Source organism: Stegodyphus dumicola, chromosome 4 (genome assembly GCF_044657685.1).
Source record: "Stegodyphus dumicola isolate Sdum_Otavi_A_Nest chromosome 4, ASM4465768v1".
NCBI classification, from domain to species: domain Eukaryota; kingdom Metazoa; phylum Arthropoda; class Arachnida; order Araneae; family Eresidae; genus Stegodyphus; species Stegodyphus dumicola.
This window is the reverse complement of record NC_140771.1, coordinates 152,953,060-152,974,527: the sequence shown is the minus strand read 5'-3', so window position 1 is coordinate 152,974,527 and position 21,468 is coordinate 152,953,060. Positions and strand designations below refer to the sequence as shown.

Genomic DNA, 21,468 nt, shown 5'->3' with positions numbered 1-21,468 from the left:
CAGTTTCACTTACGCGTGTGTCGTATTTGAGCAATACTTATGGGGGTCCCACAAAATTTTTGTAAATATTATGTGGTTCTGGGGGGACCCGAAAAAATCTCAGTGATAAAAGGGGGTCGCGACTGAAAAAAGTTTAAGAAACCCTGTGTATGATTTTTTTTTTTTTTTTATGAAAAAATTCTGCTAAGTTGACAGTTAATTTGGAATAATTTTTTTACATCAAACTATAGTTTCTCTACACAGTGTTCTTTTTTGGGCAAGAAACTTGCTAAGTTGGCAATTTATTTTAAATAATTTTAGTAGATTAAAGTGCAGTTTCATCATATGGTGTTTTCTTCACATCTCACTTCTAAAAAGTTAAGAAAAATCATTAATTCTTTTTTTACTCTTCAACTGAATTAAAAGCTTTTCACATCATTAAAAAGAATGATATATTTTTTCTTTTTTCTTCACAATTTTTTTTTTAAACTCATATTAAAAACAATTATAATAAGAGTCGGGGAGGGGGTTAAAGAAAACCTGAAGAAAGTGAAGAAAATAATAATAAATTTTTGTCTGAAAAGAGTTTTTAAAAAGTTTAAAATTTGTGAGTTGTAGGACTTTCCAGAATACAGAATAAAAAGAGCAAGAAAAATTAATGCTAAAATTAAAGCTCAGCATGAAATGGCTTTTAATTTACGGCTTTTAACTTGCATACTTCAATAAAAACTTCACTGAAAAGACAAATTCTAATGAAAATTTTAAGATACGATTTTGAAATGGAGCTTTAAATGGCACAAGTAGACAAATAGTACACAAGCAGCTTTCAGAGCAAAGTAATTGCGAAATTGATTTCTCCCTTTCTTAGACTAATTCTGTAATAATTTCATAGTTAATTCAAGCATTAATAAGATACACATTTCTGCATAGAGAAACCACTATTATTTGAGAAATCAATACCTAGTCTAATTTTCTTGCCTGCCTTGTGAAATCTTCTCTCCAACATATTGTGGAAGAGTCACATTTTTTGGTCAGTAATCCTAATCGAGATGACAAAAGGTTGCCCATACAGTTACCGTGCCCCCTTTGGATATTTTTTATTTTTGTTTACAAATATTGAAATTAAGTAATAATAATTAATAGCAATCAGTAGGCCAGACAAACTTTTCATGGACTGAAATGTGGCCAATAAGCCACATGTTGAATACCTCTAGCATTCAACATTTACATAAAAAATGTAGCATGTATATCTGATATGAATTACTTTCAGTAAAAAGTTATAACTTAAAATTTTCATTTAGCTGCCTGCAGATAAATACAACACGTGTTTTATTTACAGATCCACTAAAAGGTATATTATCAAACGCATAGAGTATTTTTATACAGTAATAACTAAAATATTGCAATGAAGTTATTCTATACATATAAGGAAACTGGAATCTTATATTTAATTTTTTGGGGTTTGATCAACTGCATTGGAAATTTCCTTAAGAATAATTATTTAATGTGAGTAGGAACAGACACCGTAAAACTATACTTTGGTGGATAACAATTCACAAACATAGTCTGTCTGCAAAACATTTCAATAAAAATCACTGCATTCATTTTTTTTTAGATAAATTTTCAAAAAAGATTAATTTTTCAATAAGATAAAAAAACTCTGTATTAAAGAAAAATTTTGAATCCTAAACTTATGCTGTATAACAAAGCAAAAACACATGTATCAATTGTACAATTTTCATCAATATCATACATTTCATAACTTTTCAGTTGATTTCAGGCACACATGCTGTATTAATAATAACTTACCTTTAAGCCTTTCTTAAAATCTTCTAAGCAACTGCCAGAACAAAACTGCCGAATATCAGCCCCAAAGCACACACAGTATTTTCCAAGCGATGACTGCTGAACTGGAGATTGACAACAAGTACAATGACTGCCCAGATATGACTGGTACTTTCCTAAACAGTTTTCATTACAAAAGTCCATTGTTTCCCAAGTTAGAAGATTCTGAAGATCTTCGATATCTTTTTTACACTGAGAGCACTTCCTAGGTGGTTCATTTCCCTATAATTAGTGAATAATTAATAATTATAATTGTTATTATAAAATTGCTAATTAATTTTAAAAAAATGTAAATACATACCACAGAAGGAAAATACAGAAATTTAAACAAACGATGTAGTTACTTTTATTATTTGGAATTTTTCTCATTCTTAATAATTTCATAACTGTCACATTTTTAACAGAACTTTATGCTTTAATATTTAGCTATGAAATATTTTTTATTTGCATACTCACAAAACCCATTTCCATTTCAATCCAATTAAATTAATTTTTATTTCTGTAGATCTTAACTAAGCACACAATATGTTATAAGTTCATACAAATTAGACTTAAAAGATCCATTAATGAAAAAAATTTTTTAAAAAAATTTCAGAAAACAAGACTCGAATAAATTCAAATAGTTATCTATAGCACAAACTTCAGTTTTGTAATACCACGCTCCATAAAACAGAAGTATGTTAAATTCCTTATTAAATATGGTTAATATTTAACATACCTGTAAATAAATTTCAGAATTGAAAAAATCTGAAGTGAACATCACATGAATTTCTTGTATGGCCTATTAAATTATATACATTTTTTGTTGCTTTTCACTTAAACTTATTTCCTCAAATTAAATTAGAGATATATTTATCATTCAGTTAATTCAGTTCTCACTTTGTTGAAAAGCAAAAATACATGAAAACTCAAAATACCTTCATTAAAAATTGAAAAATATGGACAAACATAAAACACCAAAAACAGTTAAAATGATTAAAAAATTTTACAATTACAATTAGAGTTTCTATGCAAAAACAAACAATTCAAGTGGGCAAGAAGGCTGATTTTTTAATGAACAAAGCTGAAAGTTTACTTTTATTCTTTGGCAAAAAGACACTGAAGGTGCAGAAACTGAACTCACTATTCTGTTAAGTTTCAAATGTACACAAATATGGCTGCTATGGTAAACAAAAATTAGGCTTAGCCACACTTAAACAGTTTTTAAATTGTTGATAATTCTACAACTATTGCATGCAGATTAACTAAAGGTATAAAAACCTTAACCGGAACAAAACAATTCAATCATTTCTAAAGCAAAGTTACCAACCAAAGAAGCCAATTTACCAAAGCAAAGCAACTAATTTACCAACATATAACTATAAAAAACTGAGTTCACTGAGCCAAGTAACAGACTACTACTAAACGTGCTTTGTATCTAATCACTTGATTCTTTTCATTTCTTTTTAGCATATAGATCCATTTGTTTCCTATCATAGTTTTATTTTCTGGCTTTTCGACTAATTCCCAACCTTTCTTTTCTTCATTGTGTCAATTTCTTCTTTCATTGCTTTATCCCATTCTTCGGCATTTACTGATTTTCGTGCTTCTTTAAAATTTTGTGGGATAACAATTTCTACAGAATTTGCCTCTTCAGACACGGAGCTAGTCTCCTGTTCTACAAAATTAACTTTCCCCGAGAATTCGTTTTTTTTTCACTAAAATCAAACTTATCTTTTTCAAATTTAATATTTCTTGCCTCACAATACTTTTCAATATCATTATACGATCTAAAACCGGTGTCCGTTCCCTCTACATAATAATATATGTCTGTACGTGTTCCGCCTGGCCTTTTAACTGCTTTTTTTTGCCAGTTTAAGTCTGATACTTCTTTCGGAGTAGATTTGTCATCTGACAACTTTATTTCTTCTCTAGAAGTTTCTTGTTCTTCATCTAATTCTGCTAATAGCTCAGATTGCTCTAGTCTTTTAAACTTAGTTTTTGATTTCTGTTCCAGGATGCCATTTGCTGCATTCAGTTTTTCATCGAACTTCACATTACAGGTTTCTATTAATCTGCGTTCTTCTGGTAGCCATATCCTATAACCCCTAGTTTCCTTCGCATATCCTTCCATGATTCCTTCTTTGCATCTCATTTGTAATTTATTTCTAATCTGTTTTGGTATGCCAACATAGGCTTTACAACCAAATATTTTAAAATAAACAACACTGGGTTTTCTATTTAGGAACATTTCATAAGGGGTTTGGTTGCTTTTATGACATAGTCTGTTCCACGTATGTACGAAACAGCCAAGAGCTTCTGCCCACCATTCTTTTACCATCATTAAGCATAGCTTTAACTGCGTCTAATGCCATTTGGTTAAAACGTTCACACACACCGTTCTCTTCTGGGGTGTACGTGTTTGTGCGTTCAACACTAATTCCATCTTCGGCTAGGTACCCTTCAAATTGCCTGTTACAGAATTCCCCACCGTTATCGGTGCGTATAATTATTAATTTTCTATTTATCAGTCTTTCCATTTGCCCATGATAATTCTTAAAGTTGTAGAACGATTCATTTTTATTTTTCATACAATACACTGTTACTAATCTACTATAGTCATCCACAATAGCAAGGAAATATTTACTCCCACCCTTAGATGGAACTGGTAGTGGGCTACAAACATCTAAATAAATCAACTGCCATGGTTTATCCAATCTCTTCGAAACAGTTTTAAAAGTTATTCTACTAGATTTAGCAATAATACACGGTTCACACCTTTCCATTGGTTTTCCAATTTCTGGTAACCCTTTCACGCTTTGATTCTTACTAGCATTCTTAATACAATCAAAATTTACGTGGCTAAATCTCCGATGCCATAGCATCACATCGTCTACTTTATTTAACTTTCCAATTTCTGTAGCGTAACCACCTTCCTTTTTATTTGTAGCATATCTAAATGGTTTTACGTGATAAAGTCCGTCATATCATTTAGCATAGAGCATAATCTATCCCAATTATGAAAGTATATCTACATCTTCCCTTTTGAAATCACAAAATGAGCACCAGCCATTTATAACCTTGCTCCCAATAGTAAATTTCTTCTTAGATTTGGATTACATAACACATCATCTAAATCCAATTTATTCGATTGCCTACTCTTACTGCAAATTTGGCAGTACCCTTTCCTAGTACTTTACTTTCACAATTTCCTACAGCTAAAGACATACATATATCGTTTTTTTCTTCAAAATTTGTCATTAAATTTCTATTATTACAGAAATGAGTTGTAGCTGCTGTATCTACAACTCAATTAAATTTATCTGCGTTACCTCCTTTATCTGGAGTTGTTACATAATTTTCTACTAACATTAATTCTTTACCTTTAAACTGTCCATTTTTATCGTCTATTTTAAACTTCTGATTTTTACTTACATTTTCTTTACATTGAGCGATTAAGTGTCCAAATTTATGACATCTGAAACAAGGTCCTATTCTCATATTCCCCATTTTTTTCTTAGATTTAGTTTTATTTTCAACTGTATCTTTCCCTGCATTGAACTAAACACACTTACCTTGCTGTCTTCTAAATCGGCATTTACCTGGCGAAGTCGGCTTTTTTCCCTTACCAGTTCTTCAGCAATTCTTTCCAGCGTAAAATCTTCGTCCTTCCACATATAGATCAACTGTACAATGCCGGAGTATTCCTGGGGTAATCTCCTTATTGCCTGAAATCCTTTAAAAAGATCTGTCAAGTTGTGACCAGCTTCAGCCAACTTCTTTGCAGTCATTCTTAACCTCGCGATGAATAATCCTATTTCTTCATTTGGCGTATATCTAATACTAAAAAATTCGTCCAGTAACTGAATTATCCCTGCTCTTGTTTTGGGTTCGAACTGCTTCTGTAGAACTTCCCATCCTTCTTTACCACTTGAACATTTTTGTATCAGCGGCCTGAACTCAGTTTTAATTCCATAATATAATGTAGTGAAGGCTCTATTCTCTCTCTGTGTGAATTCCTGCTTTTCACGCCTTGTTGCACTTTTATACAATTCTTCTTCTTTGTCCTCTATGAAGCTGCAACAATTTCTATCCAGTAACAGCATTTTCATATCGACTTTCCATCGATCCCAGCTGTCATGGTTTAACAGCTCAAAACCTTCAGGTAGTAATGACATCTTCAATTAAGTGTGAGCACAACAACTTGAACAAACTTCTAAGACAGGTTAGCTTCTTTTCGTGGATAACGGCCCTCTTCACCTACATTCCTTCAATGCTGAGTTGAACTGGATGACCGATTAGCTGTTGGCGGTGGGCACATAATCCTGTTGGCAGTAGGCACATAATCCTGTTGGCAGTGGCGATAAAGGCAAAGCATACTTTGCTTCCCTTCAATAAAGCTAAGACTAATCTAAATAAAATTCATGCTTTATTCTGTAAATTAAAAGAAGCTAACATTGTAGCCTTTACATTTAAAAATCATTGAGTGAAAGAAAACTAACATTATGCTAACTCATAAAAAAAGAACAAGACATTCGCTGTTAAATATTTGCATAATCATCTGTAGTAACAGCAACCGCCGTCAATAAAAGGTGGCACTTTTCTTGGTAGCAGAGCAGTTGATTTTCAGTTCGAAGCAGAGCAGACCTGCCCAGAGGAGGGATGATGGTTTTCAGTCCAGTCCAGCCGTTTTGGAGTCCAATTCAACTTAAATAGTGATTTATGCCAGAGGGACCCGATGTATTTTTGTCCTTATAAGATGTGTTCTTTTCCTCAGTCGCCAAATAGCTGACAGTTCAAAGCATTCCTAGAAATTTGAATGTGCGGGTATTTTTCCACTTCAGATGTTAAGTTTGTTCATGATGTTAAGTTATCATAATTTTGGAAATTTTAGTTGAATAAACCTTACCAATGGACACTGTAACCATAGATGTCACACGTGTGGAGTTCGCTCTGCCATTCCGCTTGGCTACAATAGCAATATATCAATCTTCCGTGGGGGTTGTAACCCTTGGGCGACTAGCTACGGGCCTTCGGACAACTGTCTGTGTGGTTTGGAATTGTTTCCATAAACGTGAAACTGCAAAATAATGAACGCTGAAGAAAAGAGCAACATCTGTGATTGACTGTCCTGCTTCAATGCGCCCCACAGTGCGAGAGCGCTCAGAATCATCCATTCGTCTTCTGGAAGTTATAGAAACACGTACGTCTTGAAAACAAATTGTACGAAAGTTTTAAACACCTTCTATCAACACTTACAATCAACTTCTGTAACCCTTCATAAAGCTGGCTTCTTATAAGACTGCCTTTTTTGCATATTTCTTGACATGAAAACGATATTGGCTGTTACCTAACATATTTCCATACTTCCATCTACCTCTGCAGTGAAGTGCATCCTCTTCAACTCTGACTGTCTTCTGAAAATTAGCATTTTCCTCTCTGTGCTTAACTTTTGGAAGTGAGTGTACTTATTTTTAATCTAACATTTTTATATCCAGTGTATAATGCACACCCATAAATTTCAATATTACTTTTTTTGCACTAAAAGTGCATGTTTATGCATCAAAATTTACCATTTCAAAATCACTATTAAAATAACAATCAAAAGAAATTTTGTAGTTTAAAAATAACATATTAATTTATCAGATCAGTTTTAGAAAGTTATATTTGTGTCTTTTTCTGTGCTAACTTTCTTTTCTTTCACTATTTTTCTAAGTTGCTTTGATGAACAAAACAATGTTCCTACTAATCTCAGCAGCATGTCTGCTAAAGTATCTGCTAAGATGTTAATACACTACAAGAAATCCGGACGTCCAATATTAAGACCTTAAAACCAACAGATTTATTTATTTATTTATTTATTTATTTATTTATTTTTTTTGTAAAGAAATTTTTTGCAAAAATGTTTGGTTGATTACGACAAAACACACTAGGGCTATATGCCTAAGGGAGGAATGCCTTCATGGAGGACTTTCTAAGGAAACTGACTCGTATACACGTTACACATGAGACAAACACATGAGAAAAACCACAAAAATAACCATGCATTTCCCCCATTTGCCTGGAATCTTTCGCAAAAAGGAAAGAAAAATTAGATTTCAAGAGGAGAATATGCTTAATACTTCATGCATGCACAATAGACAATTTTTCATAATAAAGCATGCAGAGGATTCCGATTCTTAATTTTACTTTGGCACTAAACTATTGCTTGGCATACATCTCAAATCAAAATACTCTATCAGAGTTTATCACCAATTTTATGCTATCATTTAACCTTTATGCCAATCTAGCAAATAATTTATTATTTTTTGCTTTCATCACCAAACGTTTATCAACTCATGGTAGCTTGAGAAATGATACAGTTATGTTTAAAACAATTTTTGTTTCAAATATTAGTAACTGAATATAAAAAAGTACGGTATATAAATGTGCAAAGGAAAGTTTAAAATATTTTAAATATAATATTTGAATCTCACAATGGGTTCTAGGACTTCGTCTCGATACCGGACAGCCGTCAAAGAACCCCGTTTAAAGATGTGCAGGTTGGTGCAGTATCCTATTGAAATCCCTGCCCACACCATAATGCTTCCGCCTTGGAATGCATGATGTTCAGTGATGTTTTGGGACTGATTGCATGTTCGTTGTTCCTGCCATATCCTTATACGCTTGTCATCTGGCTCCAGAGCAAATTTTGACTCATCAGTAAACATGACATTGCCCCAGTTAGACACATTCCATTTGACATGTTCCCGGCACTACTGTAATCATGCCCCTCTTGACTGGACGGATAGAGGAACACAAACTCGAAGTATCCGGGCGTACAGTCCACTCATATGTAATCTTCGGCGTACAGTAGTTGCAGATATCGCCTTACCAATGGACACTGTAACCATAGATGTCACACGTGTGGAGTTCGCTCTGCCATTCCGCTTGGCTACAATAGCAATATATCAATCTTCCATGGGGGTTGTAACCCTTGGGCGACTAGCTACGGGCCTTCGGACAACTGTCTGTGTGGTTTGGAATTGTTTCCATAAACGTGAAACTGCAAAATAATGAACGCTGAAGAAAAGAGCAACATCTGTGATTGACTGTCCTGCTTCAATGCGCCCCACAGTGCGAGAGCGCTCAGAATCATCCATTCGTCTTCTGGAAGTTATAGAAACACGTACGTCTTGAAAACAAATTGTACGAAAGTTTTAAACACCTTCTATCAACACTTACAATCAACTTCTGTAACCCTTCATAAAGCTGGCTTCTTATAAGACTGCCTTTTTTGCATATTTCTTGACATGAAAACGATATTGGCTGTTACCTAACATATTTGCATACTTCCATCTACCTCTGCAGTGAAGTGCATCCTCTTCAACTCTGACTGTCTTCTGAAAATTAGCATTTTCCTCTCTGTGCTTAACTTTTGGAAGTGAGTGTACTTATTTTTAATCTAACATTTTTATATCCAGTGTATAATGCACACCCATAAATTTCAATATTACTTTTTTTGCACTAAAAGTGCATGTTTATGCATCAAAATTTACCATTTCAAAATCACTATTAAAATAACAATCAAAAGAAATTTTGTAGTTTAAAAATAACATATTAATTTATCAGATCAGTTTTAGAAAGTTATATTTGTGTCTTTTTCTGTGCTAACTTTCTTTTCTTTCACTATTTTTCTAAGTTGCTTTGATGAACAAAACAATGTTCCTACTAATCTCAGCAGCATGTCTGCTAAAGTATCTGCTAAGATGTTAATACACTACAAGAAATCCGGACGTCCAATATTAAGACCTTAAAACCAACAGATTTATTTATTTATTTATTTATTTATTTATTTATTTTTTTTGTAAAGAAATTTTTTGCAAAAATGTTTGGTTGATTACGACAAAACACACTAGGGCTATATGCCTAAGGGAGGAATGCCTTCATGGAGGACTTTCTAAGGAAACTGACTCGTATACACGTTACACATGAGACAAACACATGAGAAAAACCACAAAAATAACCATGCATTTCCCCCATTTGCCTGGAATCTTTCGCAAAAAGGAAAGAAGAATTAGATTTCAAGAGGAGAATATGCTTAATACTTCATGCATGCACAATAGACAATTTTTCATAATAAAGCATGCAGAGGATTCCGATTCTTAATTTTACTTTGGCACTAAACTATTGCTTGGCATACATCTCAAATCAAAATACTCTATCAGAGTTTATCACCAATTTTATGCTATCATTTAACCTTTATGCCAATCTAGCAAATAATTTATTATTTTTTGCTTTCATCACCAAACGTTTATCAACTCATGGTAGCTTGAGAAATGATACAGTTATGTTTAAAACAATTTTTGTTTCAAATATTAGTAACTGAATATAAAAAAGTACGGTATATAAATGTGCAAAGGAAAGTTTAAAATATTTTAAATATAATATTTGAATCTCACAATGGGTTCTAGGACTTCGTCTCGATACCGGACAGCCGTCAAAGAACCCCGTTTAAAGATGTGCAGGTTGGTGCAGTATCCTATTGAAATCCCTGCCCACACCATAATGCTTCCGCCTTGGAATGCATGATGTTCAGTGATGTTTTGGGACTGATTGCATGTTCGTTGTTCCTGCCATATCCTTATACGCTTGTCATCTGGCTCCAGAGCAAATTTTGACTCATCAGTAAACATGACATTGCCCCAGTTAGACACATTCCATTTGACATGTTCCCGGCACTACTGTAATCATGCCCCTCTTGACTGGACGGATAGAGGAACACAAACTCGAAGTATCCGGGCGTACAGTCCACTCATATGTAATCTTCGGCGTACAGTAGTTGCAGATATCGCCTTACCAATGGACACTGTAACCATAGATGTCACACGTGTGGAGTTCGCTCTGCCATTCCGCTTGGCTACAATAGCAATATATCAATCTTCCGTGGGGGTTGTAACCCTTGGGCGACTAGCTACGGGCCTTCGGACAACTGTCTGTGTGGTTTGGAATTGTTTCCATAAACGTGAAACTGCAAAATAATGAACGCTGAAGAAAAGAGCAACATCTGTGATTGACTGTCCTGCTTCAATGCGCCCCACAGTGCGAGAGCGCTCAGAATCATCCATTCGTCTTCTGGAAGTTATAGAAACACGTACGTCTTGAAAACAAATTGTACGAAAGTTTTAAACACCTTCTATCAACACTTACAATCAACTTCTGTAACCCTTCATAAAGCTGGCTTCTTATAAGACTGCCTTTTTTGCATATTTCTTGACATGAAAACGATATTGGCTGTTACCTAACATATTTGCATACTTCCATCTACCTCTGCAGTGAAGTGCATCCTCTTCAACTCTGACTGTCTTCTGAAAATTAGCATTTTCCTCTCTGTGCTTAACTTTTGGAAGTGAGTGTACTTATTTTTAATCTAACATTTTTATATCCAGTGTATAATGCACACCCATAAATTTCAATATTACTTTTTTTGCACTAAAAGTGCATGTTTATGCATCAAAATTTACCATTTCAAAATCACTATTAAAATAACAATCAAAAGAAATTTTGTAGTTTAAAAATAACATATTAATTTATCAGATCAGTTTTAGAAAGTTATATTTGTGTCTTTTTCTGTGCTAACTTTCTTTTCTTTCACTATTTTTCTAAGTTGCTTTGATGAACAAAACAATGTTCCTACTAATCTCAGCAGCATGTCTGCTAAAGTATCTGCTAAGATGTTAATACACTACAAGAAATCCGGACGTCCAATATTAAGACCTTAAAACCAACAGATTTATTTATTTATTTATTTATTTATTTATTTATTTTTTTTGTAAAGAAATTTTTTGCAAAAATGTTTGGTTGATTACGACAAAACACACTAGGGCTATATGCCTAAGGGAGGAATGCCTTCATGGAGGACTTTCTAAGGAAACTGACTCGTATACACGTTACACATGAGACAAACACATGAGAAAAACCACAAAAATAACCATGCATTTCCCCCATTTGCCTGGAATCTTTCGCAAAAAGGAAAGAAGAATTAGATTTCAAGAGGAGAATATGCTTAATACTTCATGCATGCACAATAGACAATTTTTCATAATAAAGCATGCAGAGGATTCCGATTCTTAATTTTACTTTGGCACTAAACTATTGCTTGGCATACATCTCAAATCAAAATACTCTATCAGAGTTTATCACCAATTTTATGCTATCATTTAACCTTTATGCCAATCTAGCAAATAATTTATTATTTTTTGCTTTCATCACCAAACGTTTATCAACTCATGGTAGCTTGAGAAATGATACAGTTATGTTTAAAACAATTTTTGTTTCAAATATTAGTAACTGAATATAAAAAAGTACGGTATATAAATGTGCAAAGGAAAGTTTAAAATATTTTAAATATAATATTTGAATCTCACAATGGGTTCTAGGACTTCGTCTCGATACCGGACAGCCGTCAAAGAACCCCGTTTAAAGATGTGCAGGTTGGTGCAGTATCCTATTGAAATCCCTGCCCACACCATAATGCTTCCGCCTTGGAATGCATGATGTTCAGTGATGTTTTGGGACTGATTGCATGTTCGTTGTTCCTGCCATATCCTTATACGCTTGTCATCTGGCTCCAGAGCAAATTTTGACTCATCAGTAAACATGACATTGCCCCAGTTAGACACATTCCATTTGACATGTTCCCGGCACTACTGTAATCATGCCCCTCTTGACTGGACGGATAGAGGAACACAAACTCGAAGTATCCGGGCGTACAGTCCACTCATATGTAATCTTCGGCGTACAGTAGTTGCAGATATCGCCTTACCAATGGACACTGTAACCATAGATGTCACACGTGTGGAGTTCGCTCTGCCATTCCGCTTGGCTACAATAGCAATATATCAATCTTCCGTGGGGGTTGTAACCCTTGGGCGACTAGCTACGGGCCTTCGGACAACTGTCTGTGTGGTTTGGAATTGTTTCCATAAACGTGAAACTGCAAAATAATGAACGCTGAAGAAAAGAGCAACATCTGTGATTGACTGTCCTGCTTCAATGCGCCCCACAGTGCGAGAGCGCTCAGAATCATCCATTCGTCTTCTGGAAGTTATAGAAACACGTACGTCTTGAAAACAAATTGTACGAAAGTTTTAAACACCTTCTATCAACACTTACAATCAACTTCTGTAACCCTTCATAAAGCTGGCTTCTTATAAGACTGCCTTTTTTGCATATTTCTTGACATGAAAACGATATTGGCTGTTACCTAACATATTTCCATACTTCCATCTACCTCTGCAGTGAAGTGCATCCTCTTCAACTCTGACTGTCTTCTGAAAATTAGCATTTTCCTCTCTGTGCTTAACTTTTGGAAGTGAGTGTACTTATTTTTAATCTAACATTTTTATATCCAGTGTATAATGCACACCCATAAATTTCAATATTACATTTTTTGCACTAAAAGTGCATGTTTATGCATTAAAATTTACCATTTCAAAATCACTATTAAAATAACAATCAAAAGAAATTTTGTAGTTTAAAAATAACATATTAATTTATCAGATCAGTTTTAGAAAGTTATATTTGTGTCTTTTTCTGTGCTAACTTTCTTTTCTTTCACTATTTTTCTAAGTTGCTTTGATGAACAAAACAATGTTCCTACTAATCTCAGCAGCATGTCTGCTAAAGTATCTGCTAAGATGTTAATACACTACAAGAAATCCGGACGTCCAATATTAAGACCTTAAAACCAACAGATTTATTTATTTATTTATTTATTTATTTTTTTTGTAAAGAAATTTTTTGCAAAAATGTTTGGTTGATTACGACAAAACACACTAGGGCTATATGCCTAAGGGAGGAATGCCTTCATGGAGGACTTTCTAAGGAAACTGACTCGTATACACGTTACACATGAGACAAACACATGAGAAAAACCACAAAAATAACCATGCATTTCCCCCATTTGCCTGGAATCTTTCGCAAAAAGGAAAGAAGAATTAGATTTCAAGAGGAGAATATGCTTAATACTTCATGCATGCACAATAGACAATTTTTCATAATAAAGCATGCAGAGGATTCCGATTCTTAATTTTACTTTGGCACTAAACTATTGCTTGGCATACATCTCAAATCAAAATACTCTATCAGAGTTTATCACCAATTTTATGCTATCATTTAACCTTTATGCCAATCTAGCAAATAATTTATTATTTTTTGCTTTCATCACCAAACGTTTATCAACTCATGGTAGCTTGAGAAATGATACAGTTATGTTTAAAACAATTTTTGTTTCAAATATTAGTAACTGAATATAAAAAAGTACGGTATATAAATGTGCAAAGGAAAGTTTAAAATATTTTAAATATAATATTTGAATATTTTTTTAATTTTCAAAAGAAAATATTTTAACACAGAATAATTATCTGAAGCAAATTATTCAAAGAAATGCTGCTTTTAAAAAAGTAATAACTATAGAAAAAATTAAACACTTTTCCAAATGAAAAGAAGTGAGATTTTTTTTTTTAGAACACTAATTTTTTTTTCAAATTTGTAACATAACTGAATTGCATTTACTAGGGAGAACTGCTGCAAAACATGGTTCATTTTAATAACAAATAAAGTAAAATAATTTATTTCAATACCTTTAAAAGAGGATAGCATTTCTAATATCAATAAATGCCAGCATTAAACATCATCAATAGTATAACTCTCTGAGATAACCCTTTTAACATAAGACAAAAATCATTTGGAACTGTGAGATATGTTAAGAGTGATTTTACTTAAGATATGAGCAACTGAAAAAACTGATATTAAAAGTAATGATTGCATGAAAACAAAAAGAACATACTTTAAGCAGCTTTTCTTTTCTTCCCCTTAAAGTCATATATATTGTCTTATTCAATGTTGGCTTTTATAAAAATGTCATCACTTTACTTACATGGATAACTCTTGGGGCATTGCCACACCTAACCAATCATCCCCCCTTTTTTTAAATCTGATTTTGATTTTAGATAAAATACTCTCAGTAAGTTTTAACTTCTGCACTTCCATAGATTGCTGTAAGCTTTACAGAAAAATTCACTGTAATATAAGTTAAGCAAAATAATGAATATTTATTGGTTTTTAATTCAAAACATAATTTACAATAACTTACTTCATAGTACTTTTTTATACAGTCTTCAGAACATAATGGCTTCACTTCACCAATCACAGGATAATAACCTTGACCAGCTTGGAATTCTTTCTGGCATTGACCACATTTATCACCTGCAGCAGGTACAGAGCTTGGTATACTAGGTGCTTCTTCAGTAGCCGATTTCCCTGCTTTTTGTTTAGTTTTAAAATTCTTGAAGCATGTGTCAGAGCATAAAAATCTAGTTTTTCCTTGAAACAGCACTTGAAATTTCAAACCTTTTTTCTAAAAAATAAAATTAATTTCAGTTTCTTTTTAAAAAAGAATACATTTATGAAAACACACATTTAAAATATTCTTTATTTACAGCTCAGGTGTACATAACCAGTTTTTTTATGGAAGAAACATAAAAAAATTTTCTATGTATACCATGTTTCTATAAATAACATATGTTTACACATTTTTACTATATTGCAAATTAAATTCATATGCATATTATATGGCTGTAATACAAGAACCAAGTTAAACTTCAAGGTATCAAAAACTTTTAACTGCTGTAGTCATCATTATTAAAAACCAATGCATAATTACATCCAAGACCATGGAAGAATTTTTTTTTAAGATAATTCAAATATTTTATATTTATGCAAAACTATTTCAGAACTAGATGCTCAATGATGATAATCAATCACACACTAATTTTAGACCTAAACTGAAATCCTGGTAGATTGGCTGCATAGAAGTTTTCATGGTTTTCCAGCTACTGTAAAATTATACAACAAATACAACAATATACAACAATCTAAGTTTAGCAGATTTTATACAGCAATCAGTTTTGAAAATGACTCTCATAAGTACCTCTTCTTTAGGCGTAAAACAATTTTGTCAACATATATGTTTTTCCTGCCTACAGAGGTTGTTTCAATATTATCTGCCTTAAAAAGCTACAAGAAAAATTTTATAGAAAATATATACCAATCAAAGGTTGCCTTTTCGTTGCTTAAATTTAAATTTTACACTAGCATTACCTCTTCAGTACGTAAATTTATCACTGAATTACATTTTTCAAGTGAGGACCACTTTTAGAATCTTCTGTGGAGCACTTTATTTTTGTTTTCTTTGAAAGCAGTTTTTTAAAATGTATGCTCCTACTAGTATATTCATATTTTAAAAATACAATTAATCAAAATTCATCTAATTTTATATCAATATTAAATAATTAAGTTAATAGTGAGTTAATACTCGCATTAATAGATGGATGAAAATGATAATTCTTGCACAGCTATGCTAATAAATTTAAGTTTGAGATCGACAAACACATCGAGTTAATTTTGGAAAATTTGTTTTCATTCGAGTTAGAGATGAAAGCCTTTTCAGTACTTTTCCGGCGCAGGTGATAAAGCCGCCAATAATGGTACAACTGATACGACATGGAATATCCTCACTGGTAACCTTTTAAATCTCATCTTCAAAACAATTTGCAGCCATTTCTTATCAGATTGATTGTTTCTTTCAATACTGGCATAACAATTACATAGAATTTTTTCCAGATAGCTAAATTTTATGCCCTAAGGCCATTCACGATAATTAAGTAAATTAGAATGCAATCACACCGCTCACCCGAAGTCGAAAATATAGAAAAGGGGCAGCGAAGTACAGCACTGTGGTTTTACATAATTTCTGAGTAAGCTATTCATATGAATTGAAATAATTCTTGCATTTAAATTTGTATTCCAAATTAAGATTTAACTTGAAATTAATGTAGATAATTACTGATAGAATTAGATTTTTGTAGCGTAGTTTACGCGAGATGAGATCACTTGGGGTCGTGTGATATAAACCGGCGAATCTGGATGTTGAACCAAGGAAGCACAGTAAATTCTTAAATTAATGTCTTTTACAAATTTATTGTCTTTATTTATTGGCTTTTTACAATATTAAAATGTTTATGCCTTCAAAATAAAAAATTCTTAGGATTAACATTTGTTAACATTTTTTACATGTACACTTGTATATGGTATGTTGTCGCCAATAAAGTCTGCTTGGTGAGATTTGCCCTGGCAAAACGGATAAGTACCGCCTTTTCTTATAGAGATATGCAGAAGCAAACTGAATTTAGTCTTTTAGGCCTATTTGTATAATTTGCTAGATTCTATTTTTACTGATGAGCTCAGCAGCAATGGTAACCCATGATAAATTTTAAAAAATGGTAATTTTTGGACAAAAAGTTATAGACGATTGCCAAGTGCAATTCCCAAACTCTGAAATTTTCAGCTATACTGCATATCTGAATTTCATTTTTTGTCTTTTTAATATCTAAGAAGGACCAGAAAGGCAGGTTTTGATGACTACACATTGAGACACGCTGATTTATACTTGGAAAATTTACATACAATTGCTTTAAGATCACAGTAAAAAGTACTTTATACAGAAGTGACTTTTGAAAATGATTTTACATAAGTTTTGAAGCAATTGTTTTGAAGCAAGCTTACATACAATTGCTTAAGACAAAAAAGTGAGGATGAAAATACAGAAATGAAGTAGCATGCTCTACACGTATGCAAGTTGATATGAATTGCTACCTAAAAATTCGCAAAAATGTGAGAAAACTCACTAAACACTAATATTTCTCATTTACTCAGTTAAATAACATTCAACATATCCTCGCAAAATAAAGCTGTTGTACCAAATCAATTTAAAGAAATTTCTTTCATTCTTCTTCTTCTTTTTTTTAAACACTATGGTGTTTTGCAATTTTGCTGTATGTGAAAATTGATAAAAAGAAAACCAGTCCAGATACATTAAATTTTAGTATAAATTTGCTAAATACAGCACAGAAAGTCACAAAATGTTTCAGCAAGCACTTGGTTAAAAAAACAAATTGTTAGATAATAACCTACTAGTGACTTAATGATTTTTAAAATGGCTAAATGTCAGCTGAAAATGATTATTGTTTGCGATATTCTTTGACCAGAATAATCTCAGAAATTTTACAAAAGAAATTATTTTAAAAGAAATGGAAGTTCATAATAACCAAGAGGTCACTAGATTACTATTTGACATATGCTAATGATGAACTGGAAATGGAATAAATGCTGACAAATTTGCACTATGTATAAATCTACCATGCGTAAAATTTTGGCAAACAGTAACATGCCAAGTATTTTTTTTTTCTCCTTATTCATTGCATTCCCCTCCTAAAAATTTCTTCTCCAAACTGAAAATGAGGCCAAATGAGAAAACGTTCAGCTTCAGTTAAGTCCAGGAAGAACTGCAGGAGGCATTGAATGTCATAACTAAATATGGCTTCGTAAAGGCTTTTCCAATGATGGCAATAGGGCTAGGATCAATGTTTACACAGCAAAATAAGGGACAGGGGAACTTATTTGAATGTTTAATGCAAATTAAATAAATATTTAAAGTTGGACCGAACTACCAGTGTTCAGCGATTTTATCAGGGCACACTTTTTAATTATTCATTTACACTGTTGATATAAAGTACTTTACACAGAAGTGACTTTTGAAAATGATTTCACATAAGTTTTGTATTTGAAACTAAGCAGTTTTAACTTGAAAGTCTAGAAAATAAAAATAAATAAATAAAATATCTCTATTATTACTCATACGCTTCATAACCTTTTAAATGTTTCAGTTAATTTCATACCTAGCTAAAAAAGGCTATAGAAGATATTATTGGGTTTCTCCTCAAATGCGACTTTTAAGATACAACTCACAAATGCAAGAATTACTGTATTAACTGGTATACAAAATAGAGCACTTTTTCAATTAAAAATAATAGCTCAGCAAAACAAATTAACATCACAGCAGGAGTTGCAAAATTATAAAACTAGTCTTAGATTTTCACCCTCATCATCAGAGATGGGTAAATTATATTTCAAAATCTCTGTATTTAATTGTGAATTTATGAAAACAGAGGTCCACCTAAACTGAAACTTTGGAGGCCTCTGATCTTAAAATAAAGAGTAAGTTTATTATTCCTTAAAATTAATAGATTTATTAATTAATAGATTGTTTGTTCGTCCCTTACAAGTGTTACTTTATAAATTTTCCTTTGCGTTATGATTATTGTTCTTTTCAAACAATAAATCTTACCCTATCAATTGCATAATTAATATTAACATCTCAAATAATTTAATTATTATATCAGGTTTATTCATTCAGAGAAGATTACAAATAAATCTGGCTCGTTAAACCTCAAGGAATTATAACCCTCTAAACTTATCTGAGCTAATTCCTTGCGAGTTCAGTTTTCTGACAATAAAACTAATCTCATAACAGTAAAATGATTTCTTTAACAAATCACTTATTTGCAGAATACAAAACACTGGAACAAGTTTCCTTTATCACTGATGGAAGTAAACAGTGAAAATGTTCTGTGTATAGACTATTTAAAATAAAGGAGCAGTTTCAGTTAGGATGATGACAGTATGCTGCATAAATGGTGTGTCACTATGTGGTAACTGGTGTTGGTTGCATTTGTTAAGGTTGCATATTACTTACTGCATACAGAACAAAAAATACATTTAATATAAATCTATGAGAAGTTCTAATATAATACATAACAACATTGAAGGCATAGAAATAATTATTTTAAGTTATTTTTCTCATTATGTGAGGATGCAGAGCACCACATAAAGATAAGAAGTTCATGTGTATTATCCCCCAAAGGTCAAACTGTTAAGCTGTTACGTGACGTGACACGACAGGCTCTGACAAGCAGATTCATAATTCGTAAAATACAACCAAAAAATTAAGAAGGCGTGATTAATTCGGGCTGCCAACTATTTTAGACTAGGCAAGAACTTGGAATTCTCTTAAACTCCCGACTAGAGAGACTTGCTGCTCGCAAGTTCTTCACATAATAAAGACAATAAATTACGTATAATCCTTATATTACCTATGAGTTCAATATTAATTGTTAACTGTCATTATTGTATTAATAATAGAGCTTGTCATATCTTGTATCTCTTCTCATATATTGTATTAATAATAGAGCTTCTCATATCTTTATAAAAATTTTGTCATTAATTCTATATGCAGTGAGCAACATGCCTGAAACAAATCACAAACCAATCCTTATATTGAGATGCCATATCAGTGCAGTGTAGCATCATTACACTAAAGATCATGCTAGTGGCAACAGTCCTTAGCTGAGAGTTTAAGACCATTCTGAATTTTTGCCTTGTCTAAAACAGTTTGCAGACCGAACCAGTCACATCCTTTTTTTTTGGGGGGGGGTATTTTATGTTTCTGATTTGTTATAGCTGAAATGATATCACACGAGAAACAGGATCATTAGTCTGTCGGCCACCCTGAAATTAAGAGGCTTTGGTGACAGATGCAAAGCAGATTGCTAAACTAATTGGACACTTGCCCTGAAGTTATGATTCTTGTAATGTAAAGGAGCTGTATTGAACAAATTATTGCTTATGCAATGTAAGAGCCTGTCATCTCGCAAGTCAAACACTGCAACCTGTGAGGGATAGTGTACATATGAATTTCTGATCTCTGTGTGATCTGCCGCATACTCCTCCTCCAGTATCATTATCATGATGCATAAAAGCCAGGAAAATGGTGGGGTGAAGATGATGTGCTGCATAATGCAGCACCGCCATATGGTAACCGATGTTGGTTGTGTTTGTTAACCCATTAGCCGCTGGTGTTGTGTTGACGCAACGGTCAAAATAAATGCGTATATAAATATAACTACCTAAGATATTTTATACCAGCAAATGATTTTTTGTAGGGAATATTGTGAAGAATATTCATGTAAAAAAATATTTGCCTTCAACAATCATTTTGTTTATAATAATTAATCTCATACTTTAAACAAAATTTAAGCAAAACTTTCAACTGGGTATTTTTGCCGAAAATATTTAACGAAAGAATCCGTCTTTATCAGTGATCTATTTGTAGTCAAGGTCACCATTTATTAGAACATTACATCAGTCAGATGTTTATATTTGTGTTGGGAAGGAAGGGAAAACAGGTGTTGCACTGACGCAACGTCAGCAGGAAACGGGTAGTCAATCTCCTTTTTCACTCATTCCTTTCGATGTTCTGGTTCATGTTCAGGTTGTTTAAAAATGCCTAGAACGAGGTATCTTACATTAGAAGAAGCCCTTCAAAGATTTTTTGATGAAGAAACAGATCATGATAATGTTAATAATGACCAGAATGAAACTGATATTGTTGTTGTTCCCCCAGAAATTGCAGAGGCTAGTGACGAAGAAGAAAGGAATGGCAATGTTTTAAATATTGATAATGATATTTTACCAAATGATACTGCTGGGGAAGTTGAAATTCCCGTAAGAAGCAAGTTTTAGCCTTTTAAAAGCAGTTATAGTCACACTATAAAGTTTAAAATGCAGAAGACTGAAATCTTGAAGTGGATAAAAAAGGAACTGTTAGTTATGTCTCAGGAAGAACATGAAGAAAGAGATAGAAGAAAAATTATAAAAGACAAAACACAAGGTAAAACTAGTGAGCAGATTTTCGATTTTCATTTTGGTTTAGACATTTACTCTCTT

The 21,468-nt window shown here is 32.7% G+C and overlaps 1 protein-coding gene across 5 annotated transcripts in view; it reads right to left on the bottom strand.

Moving 5' to 3' along the window:
- woc (zinc finger protein without children) overlaps window positions 1–21,468 on the bottom strand; it is a 257,267-nt gene that overhangs the window by 153,579 nt on the left and 82,220 nt on the right. For all 5 annotated transcript variants that reach the window (XM_085815607.1, XM_085815608.1, XM_085815609.1 and 2 more), the window contains exons 5-6: window positions 14,939–15,202; window positions 1,789–2,046 (exon numbers count right to left, since the gene is read on the bottom strand). In XM_085815607.1, the coding sequence (XP_085671733.1) occupies window positions 1,789–2,046; window positions 14,939–15,202 (522 nt within the window). The remainder of the gene's footprint in view (window positions 1–1,788; window positions 2,047–14,938; window positions 15,203–21,468) is intronic.